This window comes from Haliaeetus albicilla, unplaced genomic scaffold (genome assembly GCF_947461875.1).
Source record: "Haliaeetus albicilla unplaced genomic scaffold, bHalAlb1.1 scaffold_168, whole genome shotgun sequence".
In the NCBI taxonomy this organism is placed as follows: Eukaryota; Metazoa; Chordata; class Aves; order Accipitriformes; family Accipitridae; genus Haliaeetus; species Haliaeetus albicilla.
In genome coordinates this window covers 49,102-66,105 of record NW_027212559.1, presented here as the reverse complement: position 1 = coordinate 66,105, position 17,004 = coordinate 49,102, and the positions used below count along the sequence as shown (strand labels likewise).

General features: G+C 68.4%; 4 protein-coding genes and 1 long non-coding RNA gene across 5 annotated transcripts; 3 read left to right on the top strand and 2 right to left on the bottom strand.

The window, feature by feature from the left end:
* The first annotated feature begins 1,518 nt into the window (after nucleotides 1–1,518).
* LOC138684447 (repetin-like) lies at nucleotides 1,519–3,993 on the top strand. The gene is made up of 2 exons (XM_069778074.1): nucleotides 1,519–2,597; nucleotides 2,670–3,993. Exons 1-2 carry the CDS (start codon nucleotides 1,519–1,521, stop codon nucleotides 3,991–3,993), a joined length of 2,403 nt encoding a protein of 800 aa, XP_069634175.1.
* Nucleotides 3,994–5,228: 1,235 nt separating this feature from the next.
* On the top strand, nucleotides 5,229–9,046 carry LOC138684446 (collagen alpha-1(III) chain-like). The gene is made up of 8 exons (XM_069778073.1): nucleotides 5,229–5,232; nucleotides 5,340–5,849; nucleotides 5,881–6,620; nucleotides 7,050–7,081; nucleotides 7,356–7,415; nucleotides 7,955–8,021; nucleotides 8,284–8,391; nucleotides 8,904–9,046. The coding sequence occupies exons 1-8, from the start codon at nucleotides 5,229–5,231 to the stop codon at nucleotides 9,009–9,011; spliced, it is 1,629 nt and encodes a 542-aa protein (XP_069634174.1). The 3' UTR covers nucleotides 9,012–9,046.
* A 543-nt stretch (nucleotides 9,047–9,589) lies between these two features.
* Nucleotides 9,590–14,555, bottom strand: ARL2 (ARF like GTPase 2). The gene is made up of 5 exons (XM_069778069.1): nucleotides 14,424–14,555; nucleotides 13,991–14,101; nucleotides 10,456–10,618; nucleotides 10,114–10,194; nucleotides 9,590–9,859 (listed from the first exon to the last, which is right to left on the bottom strand). The coding sequence occupies exons 1-5, from the start codon at nucleotides 14,486–14,488 to the stop codon at nucleotides 9,725–9,727; spliced, it is 555 nt and encodes a 184-aa protein (XP_069634170.1). The 5' UTR covers nucleotides 14,489–14,555; the 3' UTR covers nucleotides 9,590–9,724.
* LOC138684443 (uncharacterized) lies at nucleotides 12,425–13,534 on the bottom strand. The gene is made up of 3 exons (XR_011323706.1): nucleotides 13,463–13,534; nucleotides 13,059–13,306; nucleotides 12,425–12,718 (listed from the first exon to the last, which is right to left on the bottom strand). It is a non-coding gene; the product is annotated as an uncharacterized lncRNA (long non-coding RNA).
* A 120-nt stretch (nucleotides 14,556–14,675) lies between the features above and the next one.
* GPHA2 (glycoprotein hormone subunit alpha 2) lies at nucleotides 14,676–16,558 on the top strand. Its single transcript, XM_069778070.1, has 3 exons — nucleotides 14,676–14,772; nucleotides 15,352–15,521; nucleotides 16,277–16,558. The coding sequence occupies exons 1-3, from the start codon at nucleotides 14,682–14,684 to the stop codon at nucleotides 16,376–16,378; spliced, it is 363 nt and encodes a 120-aa protein (XP_069634171.1). The 5' UTR covers nucleotides 14,676–14,681; the 3' UTR covers nucleotides 16,379–16,558.
* Nucleotides 16,559–17,004: the final 446 nt, after the last annotated feature.

Sequence of the window (17,004 nt, the reverse complement as noted above, 5' to 3'; positions counted from 1 at the left end):
AAGCTCCACTCATGTGGGGGGGGTAATGAGAGGTTTTGGGGTGCCCTCCCAAATATTTGGGGGGTGTCCCCCCCCAAAAAAAGGGTGACAGTGGGTTTGTGGGGAGCCCCCCCCACCCAGGAGGGATATTTGGGGTGAATCCCCCCCCAAAATGGAGAGGGGGGGGGGCTTGGGTGCTTCCCCCCCCCCCAGGGTGCCCTGCCATGATGGGGTGCCCCCACCCTGGGGGGGATGGAAACACAGCCCCCCCCCCCCATAAAAGGAGGAGGGGGGGTCTCACCTGCTGTGGGGGTGCCAGGCTGGCTGGGGGGGGGCGAACCCCCCCAGGGGGAGGCGGGGGGGGAGCCGGGCTCCTCCGGGAACTCCTCCAGGCTGAACATCCTCACGACATGGCGGCCCTGGGGGGGGCAGGGGCGGTCGGGGGGGGGCCTGCACCCCCAAATCCAGCCCCTCCCCCCCCAGTACAAACTGGCGCAGCCCCAACCTTGGACCCCCCCCCCACCCCATGGGGTCCTCCCAAACTGGCCGTCACTGCCCACCCCCAGACCTGCCCCCCCCCAAAAAACCAGGACACCCCAAAACCGTCATGCCCCCCCCCCCGGTAAATGTCCCCCCCATAACTGCCCCCCGCCCAGTACCAGCCCCTCCCGCACAACTTGCCCCCCCCCCCCCCAGCCGGGACCCCCCATAACCCCCCCGGGACCCCCAATAACCGCCCCCCCCCATAACTTGCCCCCCCCGCGACCCCAGTACGTGTCCCCCCCATAACCGGGGCCCCCCCATAACCAGCCCCCCCCCCAAACTTGGCCCCCCCCACAACCAGGACACCCCACAACCGTGTCCGTCCCGTCCCCCCCCAGCCGGGACCCCCCCCCCATAACCGCCCCCCCCCGGCCCCACCTCGGGCTGCGCCGCCGCTGCCGGGCCCGTCCGCCGTCACCTGAGTGATTGGCAGCTACGCCGGCCAATCTCCGACGGGAATCCCGCCTCCAGTCCAGGCGACGTCACCACGTCCCGGGCACGTCGGGGTACGGACCCGCCTTTTTCTTCCCCCGCCCACTCTCCCTTAAGTGGGCGGGGCCGGAACGCGGCGTCACCCGCCCGCAACCAAAATGGCGGCGGCGGCGCTCTAGCCGGCGCGGGCGGCCTCCTCTCTATGGTGGCCGTATTCCCGGCGCCGGACGAGGGGGCGGAGCTACGCCATTTGCGTAAGCGGCCACCGGGGGGGGAGCCCCCAAACCCCTCCCAGCCCCCCCAAAACACGCCCCTCCCCAAAGGTGCCCCCCAGCACCCCAAAACCGCCCCCTGCCCCCCGCATCAGACCTGGAGACCCCCGCCCCCCCCAGCAGCCCCCCCGAGAATTTTGGGGTGTCCCCCCCAGGGAGACCAGTGGGGGGATGGGGGGGGTAGCTGGGAGGTTTCGGGGGGGTCTCGGGGTGTCAGGGGTCAGAGGTCACGACACCCCCCCCCCCAAAGTGGACCCAGGCGTCCGGGCCCCTCCCCCCCGGTGGGTGCCTCATGGAAAGGGCCTCGGGGCCGGACTGGGAGCCTCCCAGTATCGACTGGGAGCGACCTCAGCCCGCCCTTGGCCTGACTGGGGGGGACTGGGCGGGGGGGGAGGGGCACCAGTACAGCCGGCAGCAGGACAACCAGTACAGCCAGCGCCAGGGACACCAGTACCACCAGTACAGGCAGCACCAGGGACACCAGTACCACCAGTACAGCCAGCGCCAGGGACACCAGTGCCACCAGTACAGGCAGCACCAGGGACACCAGTACCACCAGTACAGCCAGCGCCAGGGACACCAGTGCCACCAGTACAGGCAGCACCAGGGACACCAGTACCACCAGTACAGCCAGCGCCAGGGACACCAGTGCCACCAGTACAGGCAGCACCCGTGTGACCGATACAGCCAGCACCAGGGACACCAGTACCACCAGTACAGCCAGCACCAGGGACACCAGTACCACCAGTACAGGCAGCACCCGTGTGACCGATACAGCCAGCACCAGGGACACCAGTACCACCAGTACAGGCAGCACCAGGGACACCAGTACCACCAGTACAGCCAGCGCCAGGGACACCAGTGCCACCAGTACAGGCAGCACCAGGGACACCAGTACCACCAGTACAGCCAGCGCCAGGGACACCAGTGCCACCAGTACAGGCAGCACCAGGGACACCAGTACCACCAGTACAGCCAGCGCCAGGGACACCAGTGCCACCAGTACAGGCAGCACCAGGGACACCAGTACCACCAGTACAGCCAGCGCCAGAGACACCAGTACCACCAGTACAGGCAGCACCCGTGTGACCGATACAGCCAGCACCAGGGACACCAGTACCACCAGTACAGCCAGCACCAGGGACACCAGTACCACCAGTACAGGCAGCACCCGTGTGACCGATACAGCCAGCACCAGGGACACCAGTACCACCAGTATAGCCAGCACCAGGGACACCAGTACCACCAGTACAGGCAGCACCCGTGTGACCGATACAGCCAGCACCAGGGACACCAGTACCACCAGTACAGGCAGCACCAGGGACACCAGTACCACCAGTACAGCCAGCGCCAGGGACACCAGTGCCACCAGTACAGGCAGCACCAGGGACACTAGTACCACCAGTACAGCCAGCGCCAGGGACACCAGTGCCACCAGTACAGGCAGCACCAGGGACACCAGTACCACCAGTACAGCCAGCGCCAGGGACACCAGTGCCACCAGTACAGGCAGCACCAGGGACACCAGTACCACCAGTACAGGCAGCGCCAGAGACACCAGTACCACCAGTACAGGCAGCACCCGTGTGACCGATACAGCCAGCACCAGGGACACCAGCACCACCAGTACAGCCAGCACCAGGGACACCAGTACCACCAGTACAGGCAGCACCCGTGTGACCGATACAGCCAGCACCAGGGACACCAGTACCACCAGTACAGGCAGCGCCAGGGACACCAGTACCACCAGTACAGGCAGCGCCAGGGACACCAGTGCCACCAGTACAGGCAGCACCAGGGACACCAGTACCACCAGTACAGGCAGCGCCAGGGACACCAGTACCACCAGTACAGGCAGCACCCGTGTGACCGATACAGCCAGCACCAGGGACACCAGTACCACCAGTACAGCCAGCACCAGGGACACCAGTACCACCAGTACAGGCAGCACCCGTGTGACCGATACAGCCAGCACCAGGGACACCAGTACCACCAGTACAGGCAGCACCAGGGACACCAGTACCACCAGTACAGCCAGCGCCAGGGACACCAGTGCCACCAGTACAGGCAGCACCAGGGACACCAGTACCACCAGTACAGGCAGCACCCGTGTGACCGATACAGCCAGCACCAGGGACACCAGTACCACCAGTATAGCCAGCACCAGGGACACCAGTACCACCAGTACAGGCAGCACCCGTGTGACCGATACAGCCAGCACCAGGGACACCAGTACCACCAGTACAGCCAGCACCAGGGACACCAGTACCACCAGTACAGCCAGCGCCAGGGACACCAGTGCCACCAGTACAGGCAGCACCAGGGACACCAGTACCACCAGTACAGCCAGCGCCAGGGACACCAGTGCCACCAGTACAGGCAGCACCAGGGACACCAGTACCGACCAGTACAGCCAGCGCCAGGGACACCAGTGCCACCAGTACAGGCAGCACCAGGGACACCAGTACCACCAGTACAGCCAGCGCCAGGGACACCAGTGCCACCAGTACAGGCAGCACCAGGACACCAGTACCACCAGTACAGCCAGCGCCAGGGACACCAGTGCCACCAGTACAGGCAGCACCAGGGACACCAGTACCACCAGTACAGGCAGCGCCAGGGACACCAGTGCCACCAGTACAGGCAGCACCCGTGTGACCGATACAGCCATCACCAGGGACACCAGTACCACCAGTACAGCCAGCACCAGGGACACCAGTACCACCAGTACAGCCAGTGTCAGTATAACCAATACAACCAGCACTAGGCACGCCAGTACCACCAGTACAGCCAGCACCCGTACAACCAGTACAGCCAGCACCACGGACAGCAGTACAGGCAGCACCAGTGCGACCACTATGGCCAGCGATAAGCGTACCAGTATAACCAGTACAGCCAGTGGCAGTATAACCAGTACAGCCAGCACCACGGACAGCAGTACAGGCAGCTCCAGTACAACCAGTACAGCCAGCACCAGTATAACCAGCACAGCCACCACCAGTATACCCAGTACAGCCAGCACCAGTATACCCAACCTCTACAGCCAGCACCAGTACAACCAGTACGGCTACTGGCAGGGACACCAGTACAACCAGCACCAGGGACACCAGTGCCACCAGTACAGCCAGCGCCAGGGACACCAGTACAACCAGCACCAGTATAACAGTACAACCAGTCAAGGCAGAGAAACCAGTGCCGGTGCCACCAGTCTAAGCCGTGCCAGTGTCTGCAGTGTCCCCAGTACGGCCCATCCCAGTGTCCCCAGTGCCACCAGTTCCAGTGGGATGGGGGGGAGTTGGGGGGGGATGTGGACCCGGGGGGGGTGTCACGTGGGCAGCTGACGTCATTGGCGGGGCCAGTATAAAAGCCGGAGCCCGAACCGGGGCAGGGACTGGAGCCGGAGCCGGGAGCGGAACTGGATCAAGGCCCGGAACCGGATCAGGGACCAGAACCGGATCAGGGACCAGAACCGGATTGGACCGGAACCGGATCAGGGACCAGAACTGGATCAGGGGCCAGAACCGGATCAGGGACCAGAAACGGATTAGACTGGAACTGGATTAAGGACTGGAACTGGATCAGGGGCCAGAACCGGATCAGGGAGCAGAACTGGATTAAGGACCGGAACTGGATCAGGGGCCGGAGCTGGATTAGACCAGAACTGGATTAAGGGCTGGCGCCAGATTAAGGACCGGAACCGGATCAGGGATCGGAGCCAGATCTAACCAGAACCGGATCAAGACCCGGAGCCGGATCAAAGAGCAGAACTGCATCAAAGTCCGGAACCGGATCAAAGTCCAGAACCGGATCAGGGACCAAAACCGGATCAAAGACCTGAACCGGATCAAAGACCCGGAGCCGGATCCAAGACCCGGAGCCGGATCCGCCCAGAACCGGATCAAAGCCTGGAACCGGATCGAGGCCCGGAGCCGGAGCTGCCCAGCAGCGGCTCAGGGAGCAGGAGGTCCCGGGGGGGCCCGGGGGGGGCCCGGGGGGGCCGGGATGAGCGGGGGGGCCCCTCGGGGATCCCCCCTCCGGCACCGCTCGTCCCGCCGGGGGCCGCGGGCCGGGGGGGGTCCCGGGGGGAGCTCGGGGGGGGGCCGGTGCCCCCAGGGAAGCTGCAGCTGCTCGAACGTTTCTTCACCCCCCCGGGGCCCCCCCCGGGCACCCCCTCTTCCTCCCCCTCGCCCTCCTCCTCCTCCTCCTCCTCCTCCTCCTCTGGGGGGAGGGAAGGCCACCACGGGGGTCCCCCCCGCTCGCCCCGTGGGGACGCCCTGAGGGACCCCCTGGGGTTCGGGGACCCCCTGGCGACACTCGGGGACCCCCCCAGGCCCCCGGGCACCCGCCTGCGCCGGGGGCTGAGCCGCAGCCACGAGTGGCTGCACCCCGGGGACGTCCCCGGGGGTCTCGGGGACATCGCGGGGACCCTCGGGGACGTCGCCGTCCCCCCCGGGGTCGTCTCGGAGCCCTACGGCCCCCACCGGCGGCGGCGGGGGCCGAGTGGCGGCCGTCACCCCGGGGACGTCCCCGAGGGGCTCGGGGACGTTGCGGGGACCCTCGGGGACATCGCCGACCCCCCCGGGGACCCCCTGCGGACATTCGGGGACCCCGCCAGCCCCTCGGGCACCCGCCTGCGCCGGGGGCTGAGCCGCAGCCACGAGGGGCTGCACCCCGGGGACGTCCCCGGGGGTCTCGGGGACATCGCGGGGACCCTCGGGGACACGGCGGGGGCACCCAAGGGCGCCCCCCACCCTTACAGCCCCCCCCGGCGCCGGGGGCCCAGCCACCTCCGCCTCCCCGGGGACGTCGCCGGGGGGCTCGGGGACCCCCTGGAGCCCCTCGGGGACGTCCCGGGGACCTTCGGGCCCCCCCCCCGTGTCACCCAAAAGTGCCCCCCACCCTTACAGCCCCCCCCGGCGCCGGGGACCCAGCCGGGGACCCCGGGGGGGACCCGAAAACCTCGGGGAGCCGGGGGGGACCCCGGGGGCCGGGGGGGGGGGGCTGCGGCGGGGGCAGAGCCGTAGCCAGGAGGGGCTGGGGGGGCCGGGGGGCCGGGGGGGGCCCCCCCGCCGCTGGCGCTCCCTGGAGGCGGTGGGGGGGCCCCGGGGGGGTCCCCGCTTCTCCCGCTTCTTGGACGAGCTGACGCGGCGGGTGCTGAGCCCCGCTCACCTCCAGGCCCTGGGGTGGCCCCCCCGGGGGTCGGGGCCCCCCCCCCAGCTGTCGGGCCCCCCCCGGGTGCCGCAGGAGCCCCCCAGCCCCGGGTCCCCCCGAAGGTCGTCGTCGTCGGGGTCCCTCACCCCCCAGGGGGCTCTGCCTGGGGGGGGGGGGGCGCACGGCCCCCCCGGGGGGGGGATGGACGAGGAAGAGGAGGAGGAGGAGGAAGATGGGGGGCAGGTATGGAGCACCCGCGTCCCCTTGGGGGGGGGGGGTGACACCCAGCTGCTTGGGGAGACTTTGGGGGGGGCACCCGGGTGCCTGGGTCCCCTCCGGGGGGGTGGGGGGGGCACCCAGGTACCTGCGGAGACTTTGGGGGGGGCACCCGGATTCCTGGGTACCCTGGGGAGATTTGGGGGGGGACCCAGATTCCTGGGGAGACTTTGGGGGGGGGCACCCAGATTCCTGGGGAGACTTTGGGGGGGGGGCACCCGGATTTCTGGGGAGACTTTGGGGGGGGCACCCAGGTGCCTCGGGAGACTTTGGGGGGGGCACCCAGGTGCCTGGGTCCCCTCGGGGGGGTGGGGGGGGCACCCAGGTGCCTGGGGAGACTTTGGCGGGTGGGCACCCAGGTGCCTGGGTCCCCCTTAACCTTCCCCCCCCCAGCAGGAGCCGGCTGGAGGCGGCAGGGGAGCGAGGGGGTGAGTTTTGGGAGGGGGGGGGACAGAGGTTTTTTTTTGGGGGGGGTCCCTTGGGGAGGGTTTTGGGGGATCTGGGGCAGGTTTGGGGGGTCCCAGGGGCAATTCGGGGGGGGGCGGGCAGGGGAAAGGTATGGGGGGGTTACGGGGAAAGGTATGGGGGGGTTACGGGGAAAGGTTTGGGGGGGCTGGGCAGGTTTTGGGGGGGCCCCAGGGGAGGTATTGGGGGGTCCCGGGTCAGTTTTGGGGCTCCAAAGCTGCTCCCCCCCCCCCGCAGCCCCCCCCGGCCCCCCCCGGCGCGGGCGGAGCTCGACGCCCTCCGGGAGCGGATGGACAGGTTAGGGGCGGGGCCTGGTCGGACACGCCCACGGGGCGGGCCTGGTCAGGGACACACCCCCGGGGTGGGCGGGGCCTCGACTCGTGCCCCTGTTGGGGTCCTCCAGTGCCCCAGTGCTCCCAGTCCCCACCCCCCCGGGATCCCAGTGCTCCCAGTCCCCCTCTCCAGGGCTCCCAGTTTTCCCAGCCCCCCCAGCGTGCCCCCCCAGTGCTCCCAGTCCCCCTCTCCAGGGCTCCCAGTTCTCCCAGTGTGCCCCCCCAGTGCTCCCAGTCCCCTTCTCCAGGCCTCCCAGTCCCCCCAGCGTGCCCCCCCAGTGCTCCCAGTCCCCCTCTCCAGGACTCCCAGTTCTCCCAGTGTGCCCCCCCAGTGCTCCCAGTCCCCTTCTCCAGGCCTCCCAGTCCCCCCAGCGTGCCCCCCCAGTGCTCCCAGTCCCCCTCTTCAGGCCTCCCAGTCCCCTCAGCGTGCCCCCCCAGTGCTCCCAGTCCCCTTCTCCAGGCCTCCCAGTTCTCCCAGTCCCCCCAGTTGGGTGTCCCCCGCAGGCTCCAGGATGACTACGCCAATTCCCAGCGGCTCAACCGCCTCCTGGAGGAGCGACTGCGCGGCCTGGTGAGGGACCCAGGGGTCGGGGGGGGGGCACCCAGGGGTCGGGGGGGGCACCCAGGGGTGGTGGTGGGGGGGACCCAGGCATCGAGGGGGGGGGCACCCAGGAGTTTGGGGAGGACCCAGGTGTCCGGGTGGGACCCAGACATCGAGGGCACCCAGGTGTCGGGGGGGGGGGGTCACCCGGGGAGGGTGTGTGGGGGGGTCACCCAGGGGTGGTGGGGGGTGTCACCCAGGGGTGGGGGGTCACGCAGGCGTCCGGGCGCAGGCGCAGGCGATGGCGTTGGAGCGGGCGACGCTGAGCCGGCGCGTGGCCGAGGTGCTGCAGCGGGTGCTGGGGGACCCCCCCGCGACTGCGGCCCCCCCGGGGGCCCTGGTGAGCTGCGGGGAGGGGGGGGGGGCACGGTGTGGGGGGGCTGGAGGGGCCTATGGGGGGGGGTGACCTTAGGGAGGGGGTGAATCTATGGGGGGTGACACTGGGGGGGAGCTTATGGGGGTGACCTTGGGGGGGGACATGGGGGGTGACACTGGGGGGGGCCTATGGGGGGTTGACTCTATGGGGGGGTAAAACTGGGGGGGGGTGACCCTATGGGGGAGCCATGAGGAAAGGTGATGTTGGGGGGGGTGACATTATGGGGGACCCGGGGGGGGGGACACCTTATGGGGGAGGTGACACCGGGGGGGGGGCTTAATGGGGGACGCTGGGGGGGGGGGGTGACCTTATGGGGTGACTCTGGGGGGGGGGTGACACTATGGGGGGGTTAATGGGGGGCTATATGGAGGGGTGAGCTTGTGGGGGGGCTATGGGGGGGGCTGATCCTATGGGGGGGGGGGTGACCCCCGCGGTGTGTGGGGGGGTGACACTGTGTGGCCCCCGTGTCCCCACAGGCGGCTGTGTGGGGCCAGGCCGAGGCCGGCGAGGATGAGGATGGGCCTCTGCCACCCCCCCCCCGCCTTCAGGGACCCCCCCGGGGGGGCCCCCTAAGTCCCCCCTAAGCCCCCCCGGGACACCCCAATAAAGCACCGAGACCCCCCCCAGTGGCCAAGTTGTTGGAGGGTCCTGGATGCCTGGGTGCCCTCTGGGGGGGGGGGGGCCCCAAAGGGACCCCAAACCATTCCCAGCCCCCCCCAAAACTGCCCCAGGGACCCCAAAACTGCCCCCAGGGACCTCAAGAACCACCCCAGGGATCTCAAAAACACCCCCAACTCCCCAGAAAGTGACCCAGGGACCCCAAAACTGCCCCCAGGGACCCCCAGAAACACCCCAGAGATCCCAAAACCATCCCCAGCCCCCCCAAAACTGCCCCATGGACCCCGAAACTGCCCCATGGACCCCAGAACTTCCCCATGGACCCCAAAATTCCCCCCAGAGACCCCCAAAACATCCCCGGCCCCCCAGAAACTGCCCCAGGAACCCCAAAACTGCCCCCAGGGACCCCCAGAACCAGCCCAGGGACCCCCAGAACCACTCCGGGGACCCCAAAACTGCCCCCAGGGACCCCTAAAGAACCCTTTCTGGGGACCCCAGGCCCATTTTGGGGTGCCCCCCCTCCCCGACGTAGCCCCACGGCACCTTCGACCGTCGCCTTTATTGACACGAGGAGGGGGCTCGTCACCCCCAACCCCATCCCGGCCGGCGGTGGGGGGGGGTGGGGGGGTGCTGGGGGGGAACCCAGGCACCCGGGACGGGGTTTCGGGGGGGGGGTCCGTCAGTCGGCGGGGCAGAGGCGGCTGGCGATGTCGTCCAGCAGCCAGTCGATGCCGGCCAGCAGGTTGTGGCCAGTGAAAGCCGAGCAGCCCTGGATGCACCAGTGGTGGCTCCGGATGGTGTCCAGCTCCAGGGCCTGTGGCGGGGGGGGAGGACAGATGTCCGGGGGGGTGTCAGGACCACCCCCCCCCCACCCCAAGGGGACCCAGGAGTCCAGGGAGGTTGGGACCACCCCCCCCCAACCCAAGGGGACACAGGGGTCCAGGAGGGACCATGGCATCCCCCCCCCCCCCCCAGGGACCCAGGCGACCGGGGGGGTCGGGACCACCCCTCCCACCCCAGAGGGACCCAGGCGACTTGGGGGGGACGACACGGAGGGGTCCGGCGCACCTCACGGATGGCGCTGGCCGGGAGGGCCCCGGGCAGGTCCTGCTTGTTGGCGAAGACGAGGAGGGTGGCCCCGGCCAGGCGCTGGGGATGGAGCAGCATCGGTGTCAGCCCCCCACCCCGTGACCCCCACGTCCCCATCGCACCCCTGCGTCCCCGTCGTCCCCCCCGTGACCCCCATGTCCACATCCCCACGTCCTCCATGACCCCCATGTCCCCCGTGTCCCCCATATCCCCCACGACCCCCGTGCCTCCACCACGTCCCCCACGTCCTCCCGACACCCCCACGTCCCCACGACACCCCCACGTCCCCACGACACCCCCGTGTCCCCGCGCCCCCGTCACCTCCTCGCGCAGGAGCCCGCGCAGCTCGTGGGCGCAGAGCTGGAGGCGCTGCCGGTCGCTGCTGTCGACCACCCAGACGAGGCCGTCGGTGCTCTCAAAGTAGTTGCGCCAATAGGAGCGCAGGGAGCTCTGACCACCCACGTCCCACACGTTCAGCTTGAACCTGGGGGGTTGCCAACATGGCCACCAACATGATGGTCACTGTCCCAGCCAACGTGGCTGCCAAGATGGCCGCCAACATGGTGGGCACTGTCCCAGCCAACATGGCTGCCAAGATGGCCGCCAACATGGTGGGCACTGTCCCAGCCAACATGGCTGCCAAGATGGCCGCCAACATGGTGGGCACTGTCCCAGCCAACATGGCTGCCAAGATGGCCGCCAACATGGTGGGCACTGTTCCAGCCAACATGGCTGCCAAGATGGCCACCAACAAGGTTGCCAACAGGGTCACCTTCATGGGCGACTGTCACTGCCAAGATGGCCACCAACATGGTGGTCACTGTCTGAGCCAACATGGGCGCCAACATGGTCATCACTGTCCCAGCCAATATGGCCGCCAACATGGCTCTCAACATGGTGGTCATTGTCCCAGTCAACACGGCGGCTGTCATCGTTGCGAACATGGCCACCTTCGTGGGCCGCTGTCACACCCAATATGGCTGCCAACACGGCCACCCGCATGTCCACTATCATGGTTGCCAACACGGTCGCCAGCATGGTCACCATCGTGGTTGCCACCTTCATGGGCCACCGTCACTGCCAACATGGCCACTGACACGCCCATCGTCATGGTTGCCAGCATGGTCACCTTCATGGGCCACTGTCATGGCCAACATGGCCACCAACATGAACGTTGTCGTGGCAACTGACATGGCCACCATGGCCATGAGCACGGTTGCCACCACGAGCAGCAGGATGAACATTGTGACCACCACCATGGCCAACGTGGCCATCTCACGGCCACCACCGTGGCCAACATGACCACAAACAGGGCTACTGGCATCGCACCACCATTGCCTCCATAAGCCACAAGACCACCAGCACCACGGCCAACATGGCTACCACTGTAAGTGACAAGACCACCATCACTGCCACCATTGTGGCCACCGTGGCCACCAACGGGGCTGCTGTCACCGCCCCCATCATGATGTACGTGGCCACCATCGTGACCAATAAGACTACCACCACTGTCACCAACGTGGCTGCTGTGGCCACCACCACCAAGATGACCAACGTGACCATCACCATGAGCGACAAGACCAGTGTCACTGCCACTACTGTAGCCACCATGGCTACCAACACGGCTGCCACTGCTGCAACCAATGTGGCCACCACCATGAGCAATGAGACCACTACTACGACAACGACCACAACTTCTGTTGCCACCACTACCATGACCAATGTGGCCACCACCATGACCAACGAGACCACCACCACCATGACTTATGTTGCCGCCACCACCATGACCAACATGGCCACCACCATGACCAATGCGACCACCAATGTGACCACCACCACAACCACCGTGGAAACCACCACGACCACTGTGGCCACCACCACAACCAATGTGGCCAACACCATGACCAACGTGACCACGTCCATGACCAACAAGACCACCACTGTGACCAACACCATCCCATGACCACCGTGGACACCACCATGACCAACGTGGCCACCACCATGACCAGCAAGACCACCATCATCACCATGACCAATGTAGCCACCACTATGACCAACAAGACCACCACCACCCCAAGACCAATGTGGCCACCACCATGACCAACAAGACCACCATCGTGACCACCACGACCACCACCCCCCACGACCACCATGGCCACCACCATGACCAATGTGACCACCACCGTGGCCACCATCACCCCATGACCACCGTGGCCACCCCCATGGCACTGTGACCACCACCGTGACTACCACCACCACGGCCACCACCATGACCAGTGTGACCACCACCATGGCCACCACCACCCCATGACCACTGTGGCCACCACCATGACCACCATGGCCACCACCATGGCCAACATGGCCACCACCATGACCAACAAGACCAACATCATCACCGTGACCAATGTAGTCACCACTATGAGCAACAAGCCCACCACCACCCCAAGACCACTGTGGCCATCACCATGACCAACAAGACCACCATGATGACCAACAAGACTATCATCATCACCATGACCGATGTAGCCACCACTATGACCAACAAGCCCACTACCACCACCATGGCCAATGTGGCCACCACCACCTCCATGACCAACAACCCCACCACCGTGACCACCACCACCCCACAACCACCGTGGCCACCACCATGACATATGTGACCACCACCGTGGCCACCACCATGAGCACTGTGGCCCCTACTATGACCGACAAGACCAACATCATCACCATGACCAATGTAGCCACCACTATGACCAACAAGCCCACCACCACCACCATGACCAGTGTGGCCACCACCATGACCAACAGGACCACCATCGTGACCACCACCACCCCCCCACAACCACCGTGGCCATCACCATGACCACTGTGGCCATCACCATGACCAACAAGACCACCACTATGACCAACGTGGCCACCACCACCCCATGACCACTGTGCCCACCAGTACCACGACCAAAGTGACCATGACCATGACCAACAAGACCACCACCGCGACCACCACCGCCCCATGACCACCGTGGCCACCACCATGACCACCATGAACACAGCATGACCACTGTGGCCACCACCATACCAACATGACCACCACCGTGACCAACAAGACCAATATCATCACCATGACCAATGTAGCCACCACTATGACCAACAAGACCACCACCACCCATGACCGCTGTGGCCACCACCATGGCACTGTGACCACCACCACCCCATGAACAACATGACCACCACCATCCCCCCCCACGACCACCGTCGCCACCGCCATGACCAACAAGACCACCACCACGGCCACCACCATGACCAATGTGACCACCACCGTGGCCACCACCACCACGGCCACCACCATGACCAATGTGACCACCACCGTGGCCACCACCACCCCATGACCACTATGGCCACCACCATGGCCAACGAGCCCACCACTGTGACCACCACCATCCCACGACCACCGTGGTCACCACCGTGACCACCATGACCACCACTGTGACCACCACCATGACCAATGTGGCCACCACCACGACCACCGTGGTCACCACCGTGACCAACATGACCACCACTGTGACCACCACCACGACCAATGTGGCCACCACCACGACCACCGTGGTCGTGACCAACATGACCACCACTGTGACCGCCACCACGACCAATGTGGCCACCATCACGACCACCGTGGCCACCACCACGCCCAACACAGCCACCACCGTGACCAACGAGCCCACCGCCGTGGCCACCACCACCCCATAACCGCTGTGGCCACCCCCGTGACCACCACGGCCACCCTTCCGCCCGCCGTGGCCGCCCCCTCCGTGACCCCGTGACCCCCGGGTGTGGCGGCCGCGCCCCGCCCCGCCCTCACCCGCGGTGCTCCAGGGTCTTGATGTTGAAGCCGAGGGTGGGGGAGATGGTGGCCACGTCCTCCCCGTTGAAGCGCTTCAGCAGCGTCGTCTTCCCCGCGTTGTCCAGGCCCCTGAGGAGGGTGGGGTCCTGGGGCCACGCCCACCCCGGCCCCACCCACCCCGGCCCCACCCACCCCTCAGGCTTGGCCCCGCCCATTCCCCCTCTACCTGCCCGCACCCGCCTCCCCGCTTGGCCCCGCCTCTCCCCATCAGCCCCGCCCTCCGCGGTTGGCCACGCCCGCACCTTCGGCACCGCCCCCCTCCCCGAACCCCGCCCCCCCGGCCCGCAGCGCCCGCTCCCCCCCCCCCCCCCCGGTCCCGCTCCCCCCCAGGCCCCGCCCCCCCACCGCCAGACCCCGCCCGCCCCCCGGCCCCGCCCCCAGCCCCGCCTACAGCACGAGCAGCCGCAGCTCGCGCTCCTTCTCGCGCATCTTCTTCAGGATGGTCAGCAGCCCCATGGCCGCCCCGCGCGCCGCCGCCGGCCCCGAGGCCCCGCCCACGCCGCCTATTGGCCCGCGTTACCGCCCCGCCTCCGCCTTGGCCCCGCCCCTTCGCTTCCGGTTTCCGCGCCGGTAACGCTCAGCGCCCCCTGGTGGGGAGGAGGACTCCCCCCGGGGGAGGGGGCAGACGTCCGGCCGCCCCCCCCCCGCCATGGCCGCCTTCCTCCTCCTCCTCCTCCTCCTCCTGCTGCTGCTGCCCCCGGCCCTGCCCGACCGACCCCCCCCCGCCTGCCGCCTCCAGTGTAAGAGCCGGGGGACCCCCCTTGGGCTGGGTGACACCCCCCACCCCCCCCCCCCACCCCCCCAGGCACCCCAAAGGGACCCCAACCCCTGGGTGCCCCCCCCCAAGATACCCCATCCCCTGGGTGCCCCCCCCAAAAGACTCCAACCCCTGGGGGTGCCCCCCCCAAGGGACCCCAGCCCCTGGGTGCCCCCCCCCAAAGGGACCCTAGCACCAAGGTGCCCCCCCCCAAAAGACCGCAGCACCCAGGTGCCCCCACACCCCCCGGGACACAAGCCCCTGGGTGCCCCCCCCAAGGGGCCCTAGCACCAAGGTGTCCCCCCACCCGGGACCCCAACCCCTGGGTGCCCCCCCCAAAAGACCCCAGCCCCTTAGTGCCCCCCCCAGAAGACCCCATCCCCTCGGTGACCCCCTCCCCAGGCACTCCAACCCCTGGATGCCCCCCCCCAAGATACCCCATCCCCTCAGTGCCCCCGCCCAAAAAAGACCCCAGCCCCTCGGTGCCCCCCCCCAAAGGGACCCCAACCCCTGGGTGCCCCCCCCCCCCCAAAACGTGGTGGGGGGGTGACGGTGCCCCCAGGGGTGCAGGTGGGGCCGGGGGCCGGTGGGTGCCGGGGGGGGGCGGCGGCGGCCGCCTGCGTGGGGCACTGCGAGTCCAGCGCCTTCCCCTCCCCCCGCGCCATCATGGCCGCCAGCCGCCGCCCCCGCACCTCCCGCGCCCGCTGCTGCACCATCGCCCGCATGCACAAGGTGGGTGGGGCAGGGCAGGGCAGGGCGTGTCACACGTGGCGGGGCAGCGCGGGGCAGCGCGCAGGAGGGCGTGTCACATGTGCCAGGGCATGGTGGGGTGGGGCAGGGCGTGGCGGAGCGCGAGGGCGTGTCACATGTGCCAGGGCGTGGTGGGGTGGGGCAGGGCGTGGTGGAGCGCGTGAGGGTGTGTCACGTGCCAGGGCGTGGTGGGGTGGGGCATGCCGGGGCAGGGGAGTGCGTGTCACATGCCAGGGCGTGGTGGGGTGGGGCAGGGCGTGGTGGAGCGCGTGAGGGCGTGTCACATGTGCCAGGGCATGGCATGGCAGGGCGTGGCGGAGCACGTGAGGGCGTGTCACATGTGCCAGGGCGTGGCATGGCAGGGCGTGGCGGAGCGTGTGAGGGCGTGTCACATGTGCCAGAGTGTGGTGGGGTGGGGCAGGGCATGTTGGGGCGGGGGAGGGCGTGTGACACATGGCAGAGCGTGTGACGGTATGCCGGGTGCGAGGGCGCGGCAGGGTGTGCGACACGTGCTGGGGTGTGCCGAGGCGTGTGACATGCACCAGGGCGTGGCAGGGCGCGTGAGGGCGTGCCGGGGCGCGTGAGCATGTACGACACGCGCCGGCCTATCCGACGCAGCTCAGGGCGCGCCGGGGTGCGTGAGGGCGCGCGCCACGTGGCAGGGGACGGCGGGGCGGGGCAGGGCGTGTGAGGGGCGTGCCCGGGCGTGCCCCACCCCACCCCACCCCTCCCCGCAGGTGTGGGTGACCCTCCGGTGTCCCGGGGGCTCCCGCCGGCGCCTGCAGACCGTCTCGGCCGGTGCCTGCCGCTGCGACATGTGCCGCCTCTCCCGCTACTGACCCCCCCCCACGAACCGGGGGGGTCCCGGGTCCCCCCCCAGATGTCGGGGTGTCCCCCACCCCCCCCGGTGTTGGGGTCCCCCCCCAGGGGACGGACCAAGTGCCATTAAATGAAGCTGCATGAGGAAAAGTGTGGCTGAGTGTTTTGGAGGGGGGGAACCCAGAATTTGGGGGGCCCAGGAGTTTTGGGGGGGGGGGCTGGGAGTTGGGGGGGACCCCAGAGTTTGGGGGGGACCCCAGAGTTGGGGGGCGGGACCCTGGAGTTTGGGGGGGGGGGCCACAAAGGTGACTTCCCACCGGTGTCATTTATTGTCCCCCAACAGGGGGGGAGTGTGAGGATGTGGGGGGTCTCCGGGGGGGCGGGATGTGGGACTCTGCCTCTTGCCCCCCCGCCCGGGCCTCGCCCCACAGCCCCGGTTCTGCCCCCCAAGTGTCCCCCAAATCCCGGCTCTGCCCCCCCCAAGCCCCAGCTCCGCCCCCCAAGTGCCCCCCCGGCCCCGTCTCCGCGGGGGATCCCCGTGGGGGGTCCCTGGGTCCCCCCCAAATCCCGGGGGGGGTTCAGCTAAGGGGGGGGGGGGTGTCCCCGTGGGGCCTCAAAGCCCCCCGCGCCCGCAGCCACTTCCTGC

Excerpts from the sequence above, each read along its gene's own strand:
- ARL2 (XM_069778069.1), bottom strand. The coding sequence starts at position 14,488 with ATGGGGCTGCTGACCATCCTGAAGAAGATGCGCGAGAAGGAGCGCGAG. Across the intron at positions 14,102-14,423 it reads GAGCTGCGGCTGCTCGTGCT|GGGCCTGGACAACGCGGGGA; the intron begins GTAGGCGGGGCT and ends CACCCTCCTCAG. Across the intron at positions 10,619-13,990 it reads AAGACCCTGGAGCACCGCGG|GTTCAAGCTGAACGTGTGGG; the intron begins GTGAGGGCGGGG and ends GCAACCCCCCAG.
- GPHA2 (XM_069778070.1), top strand. The coding sequence starts at position 14,682 with ATGGCCGCCTTCCTCCTCCTCCTCCTCCTCCTCCTGCTGCTGCTGCCC. Across the intron at positions 14,773-15,351 it reads CCCCGCCTGCCGCCTCCAGT|GGGTGCAGGTGGGGCCGGGG; the intron begins GTAAGAGCCGGG and ends CGGTGCCCCCAG. Across the intron at positions 15,522-16,276 it reads CCATCGCCCGCATGCACAAG|GTGTGGGTGACCCTCCGGTG; the intron begins GTGGGTGGGGCA and ends CCCTCCCCGCAG.
- LOC138684447 (XM_069778074.1), top strand. The coding sequence starts at position 1,519 with ATGGAAAGGGCCTCGGGGCCGGACTGGGAGCCTCCCAGTATCGACTGG. Across the intron at positions 2,598-2,669 it reads CAGGGACACCAGTGCCACCA|GCAGCACCAGGGACACCAGT; the intron begins GTACAGGCAGCA and ends CCACCAGTACAG.
- LOC138684446 (XM_069778073.1), top strand. Across the intron at positions 5,850-5,880 it reads GGACCCCGCCAGCCCCTCGG|CCACGAGGGGCTGCACCCCG; the intron begins GCACCCGCCTGC and ends GCTGAGCCGCAG. Across the intron at positions 8,392-8,903 it reads CGGCCCCCCCGGGGGCCCTG|GCGGCTGTGTGGGGCCAGGC; the intron begins GTGAGCTGCGGG and ends GTGTCCCCACAG.